The 14239-nt window shown below is 46.6% G+C and overlaps 1 protein-coding gene across 1 annotated transcript in view; it reads left to right on the top strand.

Moving 5' to 3' along the window:
• Positions 1 to 13648, top strand: part of TTC39B (tetratricopeptide repeat domain 39B) — a 48624-nt gene extending 34976 nt beyond the window's left edge. The window contains exons 13-18 of the mRNA XM_015425412.1: positions 4880 to 4971; positions 5804 to 5924; positions 8004 to 8115; positions 10187 to 10304; positions 12059 to 12175; positions 13377 to 13648. Coding sequence (XP_015280898.1) covers positions 4880 to 4971; positions 5804 to 5924; positions 8004 to 8115; positions 10187 to 10304; positions 12059 to 12175; positions 13377 to 13473 — 657 coding nt within the window. The 3' untranslated portion in view covers positions 13474 to 13648. The remainder of the gene's footprint in view (positions 1 to 4879; positions 4972 to 5803; positions 5925 to 8003; positions 8116 to 10186; positions 10305 to 12058; positions 12176 to 13376) is intronic.
• The last annotated feature ends 591 nt before the right edge of the window (positions 13649 to 14239 follow it).

Raw genomic sequence — 14239 nt, 5'->3', positions numbered from 1 at the left:
TCTTGGAGGAACATGGCAGCCATGTTCCTCCCCTTCCACGCTCCTGCTTCAGGGCATTACTGGGCACCCCCCCGCTTTGCCGAATCGCGGGAGGGGCCAGCAACAAAGCCCCCTGCCCCAGCACTCTGTCAGAGAGCGCTGGTCAAACTCTCCCATGACTGGGAGGCTCAAAAAGAGCGCTGGCGAGACGGGACGGAGCGATCGAACGCCCCCCTGCTCGTCGAAAACGCCATACCGGAAGTCCAAACTGAATTAAATATTGACTGTTTACTTGGTGATGTGGAATGTCATTTTTAAAATAATACATGTCAAAGGTGGACGAAAAACCCTTTCCCAGGCAAGCTTTTAATACTTTGCTAAAGCCAGGTTATATATGACAAATAATCCACAGCACCCAGATGTAATTTCACTAATACTCTCTCATCTCTAGGACAGTATAAGGGGCCTGCATTGATAGTGTGATCCCTACAGTGTCCTTAAAATTACTCACTTGTTAAGCTAACCCTTATTTTCTATTTATTTATTTATTTATTAAATTTTTCTCCCGGCCAAGGTTGGCTCAGGGCAGCTTACAAACAAGTAAAATTCACATGAAACATCATAATAAAATCACATACATTAATAGATACAATATTAATATTAAAATTCAAACAAAATAAAGTGCTAGCAACATTCCTCATTATCCCAATAGACTCTTCAGCCTTCTGCGGCTGTCTCAGGTAGTTGACACGGGCTGTGTTTGAGGGACCTACAAGCCAGGGCTCCGCCAGAGTAGATATTAACTATTGGCGGTGGAGGTGTTAGTGGTGGCGGTTCCAAAAGCCCGGTGGAAGAGCTCCGTTTTACAGGCCCTGCGGAACTGTGGAAGGTCCCACAGGGCCCTAGTCTCTTCTGGGAGCTCATTCCACCAGAGTGGAGCCGCCACTGAAAAAGCCCTGGCCCTAGTTGCCACCAGTCTGGCCTCCTTGAAGCTTGGGGGAGCCAGCCGGTTCTGGGTCCCCGATCGTAGTGTTCTTTGGGGTACATATGGGGAAAGGCGGTCCCTCAGGTATGCAGGACCTCCTTGGCCATAAAGGGCTTTAAAGGTCAAAACCAGCACCTTGAAGTGAACCCGGTATGCTATAGGCAGCCAGTGCAGCGTCCTTAGCACAGGTTGGATGTGGTCCCGGATTTGCGACAAGGGCAGCCCCCTGTAGAGGGCGTTACAGTAATCCAATTTCGAGATTCAATTTCATCCGGCTCAGCCTAAGCCAACCAGCCACAGCTTGTAGCACCAGACCTAGATCTTCTGGTTTGGATTCAGACCGGCCATCTAACAACAGATAGAGCTAGGTGTCATCCACATATTGGTGACAACCCAGCCCATGGCTCCGGGCAACCTGGGCAAGAGGGTGCATATAGATGTTGAAAAGCATCGGGGACAGGACTGCCCCCTGGGCAGTGGGTGCCTTCGGGATAGCTTATCCCCCAGCGCCACTCTCTGTCCCTGGTCTTGGAGAGAGGAAACAAGCCACTGCAGGGCTAGTCCCTGAATTCCAATATCGGTGAGGCGGTGGGTCAGTAGCTGATGGTTGACCGTGGCCGACAGATCTAACAACAGCAGCACTGCCAATCCACCCCGATCCAGGTGCCTCCGGAGATCATCTGTGAGGGTGACCAGTGCACTGTCTGTCCCGTGGCCCAGGCGGAAGCTGGACTGGAAGGGATCTAAAATGGAAGCGTCACCCAGAAAGCCCTGTAGCTGCATCGCCACTGCCCTCTCTATTATCTTACCCAAATAGGGCAAGTTGGAGACCGGTCGATAGTTGGCCAATTCGGCCGGATCCAAAGATGGCTTTTTCAAGAGAGGGCGCACCACTGCCTCCTTAAGTGCCTCAGGGAACAGCCCCTCAGAGAGGGAGTTGTTGATAATCTCCCACAAGGCACCCTGGAACCCCTTGTGGCCAGCTTTAATTAGCCACGATGGGCACGGGTCAAGGAGGCATGTGGTAGGGTGTACAGTTAGGAGCAATCTGTAGACTTCCTCTAGGCTGAATGGGTTGAAATAATCCATGATGTGACAAGAAGACGTGCTTGGAGCCTCGAGTTCCTTTACTGTATCAACTGTAGCGGGGAGATCATGGTGGAGTGACAAGACTTTATCCACAAAATAGCTTGCAAAAGCCTCACAGCCAATATCCAGTTCCCTACAATGTCACCTGTCTTGCGGCAGAGCCGTAATAGACCGAATCATTCTAAACAATTGTGTTGGGTGTGAGCTTGCAGATGCAATCGTGGCCGCATAATATTGCCTCTTAGCGGTCTTGACTGCCATCTCATAGGATCTCACAAACGTCCTATAGGATGTTCTAGTAGCTTCGTCATGGGCACGCCGCCACTGCCTCTCTAGCCGTCTTAAGCCCCGTTTCATCAGCCGCAACTCCTGGGTAAACCATGGAGTGAGCTTAGAGCAGGGGCGCAGAGGGTGCCGAGGAGCGATCTCGTTGATGACTGTTGAGAGTTGGCTATGCCAGTCCTCAACAAGCTCATTCAGTGAGCCGCCAGGGGGCTTCAGATCCTGGAGAGCCATCTGAAGCCGCACAGGGTGCATCAGGCTCCACAGGCGAGCCCAAATAGGCTCGCTGCCCAAACAGGGTCGGAGCGGCGTGTTCAGGCAAGCCTTTAAGGCAAAGTGGTCTGACCATGGCACTGCCAAGGCAGTGATCCGGTCCACTGTAACCCCTGCCACAAAGATCAAATCGAGTGTGTGCCCAGCCCGGTGAGTGGGGGCCGTTACCAGTTGGGAGAGTCCTAGCGCCGCCATGGACGACACTAGGTCTGCTGCCTGAGTGGAGGTCGCGTCATCAGCATGGACAGTGAAATCACCCAGGACTATCAGTCTGGGGTGTTCCAAGGCCCAGCCTGATACAGCCTCCACCAGGGACGGGAGGGTATTGGCCAGTTCGTTAGGCGGTCGGTACACCAGCCAAATCGCCACAATCTCCTCGGCTTCCCAGACCAGGCCAGCACACTCTATGCCTGTGATCTCCAAAGACGGGAGCGCCCTGAAGGAATAAGTCTCCTGGATGAACAATGCCACTCCTCCCCCCCGCCCCCTAGTCCGTGATTGGTGAAGGACCGAGAACCCAGGCGGAGCTAATTGGGAGAGAGCTACTGTCCGTCTCTCACCCAGGTCTCGATCACGCACGCCAGGTCTACATTCTGCTCCTGCAGAAAGTCCCCCGAAGGAATAGTGTCTTATTAGCGATAGACCTGGTGTTACATAGCGCTGATGTCGGGGGGGGGGTCAGTCTTCCTAGCCCCACTGCCTGCAACCTTCGGGATGGAAGGGTGCCGAGCTAAATTGTAACTCTCTGCCTACTCCCACTCCTGTACTTTCTCCTCCCCAAGATCACTGGTATTGCCTGCTGGCCATCCCCGAGATGGTCTTCGCTAAGCCACAGTCTAATCGGTGGGCTGGCCATCGTCATAATATACAATATATAGAGGGGGGACGGAACTGTAGTTCTCAAAGTACTGTTTGTCCTGTCACTCCTAATGACCTGCTCTATCCTAATTACTACTGTCTATATGCAAGAAGGGGGACCCGCAATACTCGCATGGGGGAGTATTCCCCACAGCTCCCGGCCTGCAGAAGCAGGAGGAGCTCCGCAGGAGGAGGAAGCGGCAGCAGATGAGCCCAGCAGGCGGACTCATCAGGTCCACCAAGCCTTCTCCCTCCTCCCTTCCCCCCCCAGTGGCAGCGAGGCCTGAGGCCCGCCAAGCCTCCTCCCTCTCCGTTGCAAGGCCTGAGGCCCAACAAGACTTCTCCCTCCTCCCCTCCCCCCGGCAGCAGCGAGGCCTGAGCTGCTCACAGCCACCAGCCCGCCAAGCCTTCCCCCACCCACCCCGGTGGCGGCGAGGCCTGAGGCCTGCCAAGCCTTCTCCCTCTTCTCCTTCCCAGGCGGCGGCCCTGCCAAGCCTTCTCCCTCTTCCCCCCCCCCCGACGGCGGCGAGACCCGCCAAGCCTCCTCCCTCCCCGTGGCGAGGCCTGAGGCCCTCCAAGATTTCTCCCTCCTCTCCTCCCCCCCCCAGCGGCAGCGAGGCCTGAGCTGCTCACAGCCGCAAGCTGTGGTTTTGTTACTAGATTCCATTGTTCACTTAATCAGTATTTCTGTTCTTCTTTCCAAACAGCTTGTAGAAAAAAATCAAATCATATAGCATATCACTATCAACTTTTGCAGTCATAAAATTATGTTTTAAGAGCCCCACGCTTATGAAAAACTATTCATGAAACAGAAGCCGACTATTAAGAAGCTGATAAGATTAAAAGCCTGGGTAAAAACGTGTGTTTTTTCCTGGCCCTAATAGAAGTAAAGTAGTCACCAGACAAGATAAGATGTCTTCTCGAGTCCTACAACTACCGCCATCCTCTGTCCATTTTATACTTTATGTTGCATATCTGTGTGTTTTGTGATGGGGACCGTTGCTGTTACAACAATATCAACATGCACTGCTTTGATTAATCGATATCTTGTTTTTCCTTTAGTCACATCATATTATCTTAGTAAAACTAATTTGGCAAAATTAGGGAAATAGCCAATTACTGCTCTTGTTAAAGTTTCTGTACTTACTGATGTTTCAGTTGTACAGTTACATTTCATCCTGTATTTCTGCATTTCATGTCTTCTTGACCCTGCTTTTAGGTTGTTACTTTTATCGTACCTCATATATAAACATCTGCCTAGTGCATTGCATTGCAGCTGGTAAAGTGGGTTTTAGTCCACAAAATTTTATGATGAAATAAAATCTTGTTAGTTTCTAAAGGACTGCTAGATGTCTGTTTATTTCAGAACATGTTATAAGAAATGGTTTGAATATTGTATTTTGTTTTGCATAGGCAATTTACGTGTTCCAAAAAGCTGCCATTTTGTGTATGCTTCCAGATGATGACGTGAAAACAACAGGAGAAAACATTGTAGCTTTGTTCAGGTAACATTTTATGTTATGATTGCAACTGGATTACAGCAGCTACAGCTGTAATTTTCTTTTGATGTATGTAACATAATTTCATTGTCCTGTGTTTAATTGTAATGAATGTGCACAGTAGGGTTGCCAGCAGCTTGGAGTGCACATATCCTGTCCTTTTAATAGCGACTTAATGGCAACCCCACAATCCAAGTCTCTCGATTTCTTCCTTTAAAATCAATAGATAAAAATGAAATAAAATAACCCTAAATAAATTTTCAAAACTTCTGAAATTAAGAGTGTACAAGGGGTGGACCCGCAATAATCGCGGGGGGGGGGACCTCCACACATGAGGCAGAGGAGGAAGCAGCAGGAGAAGGTAAGTTCCCCCCATCTCGCCGGTTCCTCCCCCGTCTCCTGCACCCCCCTGCCGAAGCTGCTCGGGCCTCGCTGCTGCCTCCCCCCGGCTTCGAAGCAGCGGCGGCGAGGGAGTTCGCAGAGCGTTCCCTGCACATGCGCAGGGGACGCTCTGTCACTTTTGGGGGGATTTAAGTATCCCCCCGGTATTTTTTCCGTGTTTTTAGATTTTTGTGCACACCTGGGGACTGCCCCAAGTGTGCACAAAAATCTCCCTCCCCCCCAGGTGCCCCCAATGTGCGGATTTAGGTATCCGCACGCAGGGGGCGCCTTTCGCTATTAGATATATAGATTTGTGTGTGTGGATATGTAAAACTTATTCATATTGTAGAGTACTCATAAAGCTAGGTTTAAGATATCAACAAAGTTAATTTTAGCTTTGAAAATGTTGAGGTTTCATTTCTGTAGCTTAAAAAAACCCTTGTTTTTCCTCTTGCAGACAAGTAGAAGGCCTAAAACAAAGAATTGCTGGAAAATCTATCCCAACAGAGAAGTTTGCTGTAAGGAAAGCTCGACGCTATGCAGGGTCTCATCCTGTGAAGCTAGTAGTGCCTCCTCTGGTATTTATAGCAGATTTACAACTATTCATTTTAATTAACTAAAAGGAAGTTATGGATATCTTCAATAATGAATGAAAATAGAAGACATCATCTTCTGAGGCTTCCTGTACTATTATATGTACTGTCCAGGCACATGTAGTCCTGTTGTCTCATGGACAAAAACATGAATTGCCTCTTGATTTGAGGACTACAAGTACTTCTTTGACAGCCCTGTTCTGGGTAGATTCAGTACAGGTTTCATCTTTCAGGAAGTTGTGCTTATGTCATGGTGTGAGGTTTTTCTGTCCAGCCCTGCCTGCCACCCCTCAGCCATCCTGCCATGAGATGACGGGGCTCACTCAGACCTCAGAATGGGCAGAGGCGGGGGTTGCACCACCTTGTTCCTCACTCTGTTTGGGACAGTTGCTCTCCCAGACCTCAGAGAAATGTGCTCTATTTCCTCCCCACACTGTTATGGGAACCTCCCTTTTTAAAAGACATCTGCTTTCCATTCCCATCCACCTTCAGGCCTCCTGGCCCAATTTGGTAAGAACAGAGAGTGGCCTCTCCTCTGGCTGGCAGCTACTGGCTATCCATTATCCCGGACCCTTCCCTCAGTGGCTGGGTGGTCAGGACTAGTAGGCTTTCCCCAGCCCAACTCTCCATGGCCCAACCCCAGCATGGACCTGTCATCGTGACAACCCTGGCTTGGCCTACATGTGCAAGTGGCAGGACCGCCTTCATTGCTGAGCAGCTCCTGTGCTGTGGTGGAGGCTGGGTCTTGCTCTGGCTCTGGGTCAGCGCCACTGCTGCTAGGCAAGTGCTGGCCAATTACATTGACAACTTCTCCCTCCAGCTGTTGGGGAGCTTCTGCAGGGGCCAGAGCTCATCTGTGGCTGCTCCTGGGTCCCATCCCTGTAACTGGTGATCTTCGAGTGGTCATCTGTGCATTCACACCACCTGCCCTCCTTCCCCGCTGCTGTCAGCTTCTACATTTTTAATAGGGGTTAATTTGCTGTGATTTGAAGGAACTGGTGGGATGTCCGCGCCCACTCCTCTGGGCATGAGCGGTGGGGTTCCTGCGCATGCCCGAGGGACTGGGCGCGGAAATCCATTAAAAGAGCTTGCTACAGCACCGATCGATCCAGCGCGTGCGCACTAGATCCCATGGGTGTGAATGCACAGATGACCACTCGGAGATCACCAGTTACAGGTAAGCAACCTGTTTTTCCATTCCAAAAGCAGAGGAGAACTGAAGTCCAGTTTCAGTTTCAAATAACGAATAAGTGGTATTGAATACCGTGAGAGAAATGTCTTTACTTGCAACCTGATAGTTGTAATATGCCATCAAGTCACAACTTGACTCACAGTTACTCCTTTCTAGGCATCAGATGGGCAGAGGTGGTTTGCCATTGGGTTACCCTGCATAGCAACCCCAGTATTCCTTAATGGTCTTCCTTCCAAGTATTGACCATGGTCAACCCTGCTTAGTTCTCAAGCCCTGATGAGCCTCATGTCAAACTTGGCTAATCGGGCTGCTCAAGCAATATATTCAAATCTACAATTTTATTCCAGTAGCCAGGGGGAGAGTACACTGATTTCTCAAAAGTTTCCATACTTCTATGTATGGAGAGAAGTATGGAAGCTTTTGAGAACAAACCTAAGCATGTGCATTTGGAAGTTATCCGATTTTAGAGACTGGCCCCAGACTGAAACAGCAGCAGTCAGCTTATGTCATCAGCATATTGATGACAGCCTCTTCCAAAACTCCAGAGAGTCTCATTAATGGGTCTTACATAGACATTAAATAACCTGGGAGGTAACACAGAGCCTTATGGCACCGTCCATGTCAGCTCCCAAGGAGATGGTTCAGCATCTCTCACATCATCCTTTTATGATCGGTCTGATAGAAAACACCAGAACAATCTCCATTTTGCTCTGTCCAGATCCACCTCAGCATTCAGATGCCTCAGCAGTGAAGTTTTTCATCTAATTGTGAAGGAATATTGTATATGAAAAATACTTACTAATAGGTTTGAAAAATATTTTAAAATTAAGAAATATGGAAAATATTTAATAGGGTTATTTTTTGTTTATCAGGAAATGATGTATGTCTGGAATGGCTTTTCAATTGTTGGCAAGAGAACTGACCTCACTGAAAATTTACTGGTTACAATTGAAAAAGAAGAAACTGCTTTAAAAAATGAACCTAGTAAGTAGTAATTTCAGAAGGAATTGTGTTCTAGCACCTGTGTTTATCCTATGAAGAAAAAAAGACTGATCTGAGTGGACACTGGATTGTTCATTCTGTATTGGCTTTCATCAAGATTCTGTGACTTGCAGCAATCAGAAGCATCTGTTCTTTCTTTGCAACCCCATCACAGAATTTTGAATATTGGCTTTGCCAATATTTCATTTTTGAGCAAGGTACATGAGTGTGTGGTGGCTAAGTAGGGTTGTCGGACCCCTGGTTCAGGTGGAGGTTCCTCTGATTTTTCAGGCTTCTGCCATCCGCGGGAGGAAGCCCCGCCCCCAAACAGGGACGTTGCACGGTGACAACCCCAAAGTGATGAGGTCACACAGAAGTGACATTATCATGTTGCACAGTGACACTCTGCTTTTGGGGCAAAACTCTATGGTTTTAGGCCCCAAAAAATAGAGTTTTGCCCAAAATGCTACCCCCCCAGAATGCTCCTGAAATCCCCCCGCCAGCAGGCCGAGGGGACCAGGCAACTATATGGCTAAGCAACTTCAGGTAGTTCTAGATGAGATTGGTTCGGGCCTATTATTTTATACTGAGTCAGCCGTTGTTTCTGTAGTTTAAGGACCCCAACTTTTTTGAGCCTGTGGGCACTTTTGGAATTCTGACACAGGGCAGTGGGCACAATCACAAAATGGCTACAACAGTAAGTGGGGCCAGTCACAAAATGGCCACTGCAGGAGGTGGAGCCCACCACAAAATGCCAGGGATTGAGCTTATATATAACCCTCTTACTCTTCAGTGTTTCAGGCAGCAGCTTAATTTCACAGGATGTTTTTAAAACTACACAGCCAATCAGAATCCCTGCTGTGTGAAAGCCCTACCTAGCCCCACCCACTTTCTAAAAGTGCTTGGTGGGTAGCACAAAAAGTGTTGGCGGTTGCCATGGTGCCCATGGGCACTGCATTGGGGACACATGCCATAATCGATAGTGTTTGCTGGAAGAGTGATAGGAAGAGCAGCTCCTCCTTGATTCTCTCACATCACTCAACAGCTTTTAGTAGTAGTGTCCATTTGTTGTTCTGGTTAAATTGGCTGAGTCGAAAGCACTGTATTCCAGTGATTTTATTACTACCTGACCAGTCATTTTCAGAAAATTGTGCTGGGAGACTTCTGCTTGACCCCATGGCATTTACAATATGGGATCTGTCAAGTTTCTGTTCTGTCCTTGTGCTGTTTAATATCTACATCAGGGCCCCCCAACCTTTTTGAGTCTGCAGGTGCCTGTGAAATTGCTACACAGGGTGGTAGGCATGCCCACAAAATGGCCACTACAGCAGGTGAAGACAAGGACAAAATGGCTGCCACAGGAGGTGAAGCCAACCAGAACACATCATGAAGTTATGCATGACTGTAATAATAACTCTTAAATGTTTCAGGCAGAAGCTCTGCATAACAGGATGCCCTTAAAAAGGAATATACTATTTTAAAATATTTTCTTGCATACACACAGCTAACTTTCAGTCACACAGTGAAGATCCTAGTACTGTGGTGACAGTTGCTCCCAAGACAACATTTTTAAAAACCTGTGTAACCAATCAGCTCTCCAGTGGTCAATCAAAAGCCCTGCTGGGCAAAAGCCCCACCTGGCTCCACCCACTTTCTAAAAAGACTTGGTGGTTGCCAGCAAAGGTATTGGTGGGTGCCTTATTATGCACCCCTGATCTACATGAAAGTGCTGTGAGAGCTTGTCCTGTATTCAGCCATTCATACCTAAGGGCACTTTGATTAAGAAGGGGACATTTCCCCCATCAATCCCTTCCTCCCATTGCAGTCTCCTGCTTTGCACCCATACTGTTCCTGAGGGTCCCACTGACCTTCAGGAACAAAATTTTGGGGACTCTGTGATCTGCAGTGGGGGTGGAGGGCAGAAATTATGGTCTCCCTTTGTCTGACAAGTGAGATGAAAGTACAACTGAATATGTGCTTGAAAATCTTGTTATAGCCTTTTAATGTTTTATGATTATTTCTTTTATATCCATAATTATGTTTGTAATTTGAAACATTGCTACTTTATTTTAAGATCACAATGAATACTACATGGATGACATCTGCCTATTGCAGCTGTTGAAAGGCCTGTGTTTGAAACATTTAGGAAGACTCCTGCAAGCAGAACTCTGCTTCAATCAAGTTATTCAGAGGTAGAGACAGTAAGACAGAAGTTTCTGTTGGTTGTGGGAACCGTCAATCCAGGATTAGGTTTTCAGCACTCCCTCTGAAGAATCATGTTTTCAGTTTGGGAGGAGCTCTGGACATGGCCTTGCTTCTTGAGACGCAGGCTGCAGGAGTTTCCAGGAGAGTGTGTGTTACCAGCTTATACTGGTTCATCAATTGTAATATCTCAGAAAGAGATGACCACTCATGCAGAATAGGATTACAGTAACATGCTGTACTTGGCGCTGACTTTGTAGACTGTAAAAAAAAAAAAACAGGGCCACAGCGTGGCCGTGAAGGTTAACCTGCTGCAGTTTGAACATTTCTCCAGTACTTTTACAGCAGATTTTCTGGGGTAGAGCCCGGGTGGCCATCCATCAGTAGATGGAGCTGGGTGTCGTCCGCGTATTGGTGACAATCCAGTCCAAACGTCCAGATAATCTGGGCAAGGGGGTGCATGTAGATATTAAACAGCATTGGGAAGAGAATCGACCCCTGCGGCACACCACATTCTAGCAGGTGTCACTGAGATAATTCCCCCCAAGTGCCACCCTCTGTCCCTGACCTTGGAGAAAGGAGGTTAGCTACTGCAAGGCAAGCCCCCTTATCCCCACATCGGTGAGGCGGTGGGTCAACAGATTATAGCCAGGAGAGAGACTCATGCCATATTTCTTCAAGTTAGAACATAAGAACATAAGAGAAGCCAATGTTGGATCAGGCCAATGGCCCATCCAGTCCAACACTGTCACACAGTGGCCAAAAATACCAGGTGCCATCAGGAGGTCCAGCAGAGGGGCCAGGACATTAGAAGCCCTCCCACTATTGCCCCCCCAAGCATCAAAAATACAGAGCATCACTTGCCCCAGCCTGAGAGTTTCTTTCTATACCTTGTGGCCAATAGCCACTGATGGACTTCTGCTCCATATCTATATATCTAATAGCAAAGGGTGCCCCCTGCATGCGGATATCTAAATCCACACATCGGGGCACCTAGGGGGCAAAGAGATTTTCCTGCATATTTGGGGCAATCCTGAGCCAGCCGCCCTGAGCCTGAGGGGAGGGCGGGATATAAATTGAATAAAATAATAATAATAAATCCCCAGATGTGCAGAAAAATCTAAAAAGTTGAAAAAAGTATATGGGGATATGCGCATGTGCAGAGAACGCCCCGGTAACTGTCTCGCCACCGCTGCTGGGGCAGGAGGGGGCAGGAGAAGGCTTGGTGGGCCAGTGACTGTGAGCCACTCAGGCCTCGCTGCTGCGGTGGGGGGAAGGAGAAGGCTTGGTGGGCCAAGCTCAGGCCTTGCTGCTGCTGCCGGGGGGAGGGGGAAAAAGAAGGCTTGGTGGGCCCGGCAGCTGGGAGCCGCGCGGGTCTCACCGTTGGTGTGGGGGGGGGGGCAGGGGGGAAAGCTCACCTGCGGCTGGGTCATGGGTGGCTCCTTCCCCCGGTCGGACCCCCCCCCCCCCGCGAGTATCGCGGGTTCCCTTTCTTGTGCTTATCTAATTCCCTCTTGAAGCTGTCCATGCTTATAATTCTGCTTGTCTATGTGTTTACTAACTTCTGTAAGGGTGTGACAGTCACTTAACAACTTGGATGTGGAGCTGGATGACTATAAATATGAGAGAATCATATTAGATTGTTTTTAGTTCTTATCTTTTAATTTTGGTAGAGTTTCAACTTAATATCTGTTTCATGGTGAATTTTCTAGAAAAGTTATGTAATTTTTATTTGATCTATTAGTGAGAAGCAACTGAAATACGATAATTATCTAGTACCATACACGATGTATGAATTGGGCCTTCTATACAAAGAACAGGATGAAAGAGAAAAAGCAATACGTTTTATAGAAGCTGCAAAGTAAGTGGTGGTTACCTTTAATGAAATACAGAAAGCCAAGTTTATTTGTTGTAGCATATTTGGCAGCTTGTCATGATCCATGTATTTGCACTGTCATTATATTCTTAGAGTTTGTTCACAGTGAGTAGGAAAGCTGTTGTAAATCAACTGCATGTGCCTTACTGCATCAGACTGCTGGACAGAAGGGAATGTTTTCGCAAACTTATAGCAAAGCACAGTCAGTGCTGTTTTTCCCTCCCTTGCTAGATCCTTCATTTAGAAAATATATGGCAGAGAGAAAGGAAGACTGGCCTGCTAATAGGTATAGGAACCTGGCTGCATTCAGATGTCATGAACAAATGGAGGTTTGTTGCTGTGCTTGCACACTCCTTCCATTCTTCCCCTGTGTGGAGAACACAGTTGAAGGTCTCCGAGTTTTAGAAGTGCCAATAAAACCTTAACTTGCCTTGATGTCTAGCTGTGTGTGCCTGCAATTTGTTTCTTTCCCACAAACTGTAACCCCAATAACTAGAAAAAGCTAAAAACAAATCATCAATATTATTTTTCTTCAAAATTTAGCTTACAATGATTTAGGTAATTCAGGTCATCCAGAAACATTGAAATTTGGTGTATGTGTTGGTCAAAACATCCTGGTGACTGAAGTCTGAAAGGACCATACTTGTGTATGTTTCTCACAACAGTGGATGTGGTGACCCCAAAATGGTTAAACAATTCTTACATTAGCTAGGGAGCTGTAATTTGCTGTACAGGTAGCTCAAGACACCTACCCTATTTGTAAAATAATTAAGATACTTCTAGGATACCCAGTACACTGAAATTCGATACACACATCGTCCAAAGCCTGTTGATGACCACAACGCAGCAAATAAAATACTAAAAATAAGTCATTTTCGTATCTGGCCATGAGGTTTTCCTCGTAATAGAGACAAATACTATAGTGCAGAGTCTAGCGTCATGTGAGTTAAGTTTTTGGGCTGTGCAAATCCCTTGGCCTGGTTAAGCTTCAAATTGTGGGAGGGAACACTTCAAGCAGCAGCCAGAAACGCAGTTGGAAGGTTCATTCACTAGCGTAGTATATTTATTATGTTTTGTACTTTTATTGCTGTATGTGAATAGGCCGAAAAAGAGTAATGAAGGAAAATGTTGATGTACAAAATATTCCAGCTAACTAATTGTCCAACCAATATGTTGTCTCTTACAGAAATAACTATAAGGAATATTCCATGGAGTCCAGATTACACTTCCGAATCCATGCAGCACTTAATAGTCTGAAAGTGACTCCTGCCCCGACACCTTGATGTCATCTGAGGATGATGCATAACACAAGTGTCTACAAGTTATTTGAAAATTTTAGAAAATCATGTAAATGATGTAACAAAAGAGAACTAGTAGCTTATATTTTCTATCATTTGTGATATTTGTATGTTTGTCATTCTTTTACGCTGTTCTTTTTCTATGGTGCCCCTCCCATATCTCTGCTTGGCATTTAGAGGAAGACCTTTTATTTTGTTTATAAAAGGATTAATTTAATGTTTGACTTGAAAGGGAAGTATTTTAAAAGACAAATTGCTGGTGCAATAAAGAGTAATTCAAACACATTATTTTTTTATAAGAAGAGTAATATTGTTTATGCACTGAAACTGTGCAACAGTTCTTGTTCATAGATTCAGCATTCCGTGAAAGCTTGAATTTCTGCAATACCTTTTTATTGGAACTTGTTAGTCCTGATTTTAAAGAAAAATGTGGGCTGCTGGTAGCCTTGGTCATATTTGGCAATTGACACTTAGATTTGTATACCAAAGATCTGACATCATATCATAGCCAAAAAAGAATGAATGGCTTAAAGTCACTTCATGAATGTTAGCTTGAATTTCAGTGCAATATTTGAAAATATATATTTGAACATGTTTAAGGAAAGACAGGGATTTTAGGTTGCTCTCTAAAGCTGTTTTGATTATACATTCAAAGGGCATTTCTCGATTGTTAATAATTGTAGCAGTTCAGCTGCTTATCCTACTGTATGTGTTTAATTCACTGATATTGCTGGGAATGAACTGTACAGTG

This window comes from Gekko japonicus, unplaced genomic scaffold, assembly GCF_001447785.1.
Source record: "Gekko japonicus isolate JY-2015 unplaced genomic scaffold, Gekko_japonicus_V1.1 scaffold191, whole genome shotgun sequence".
In the NCBI taxonomy this organism is placed as follows: Eukaryota; Metazoa; Chordata; class Lepidosauria; order Squamata; family Gekkonidae; genus Gekko; species Gekko japonicus.
The sequence above is the reverse complement of the archived record's forward strand: the minus strand, read 5'-3'. Positions and strand labels throughout refer to the sequence as shown.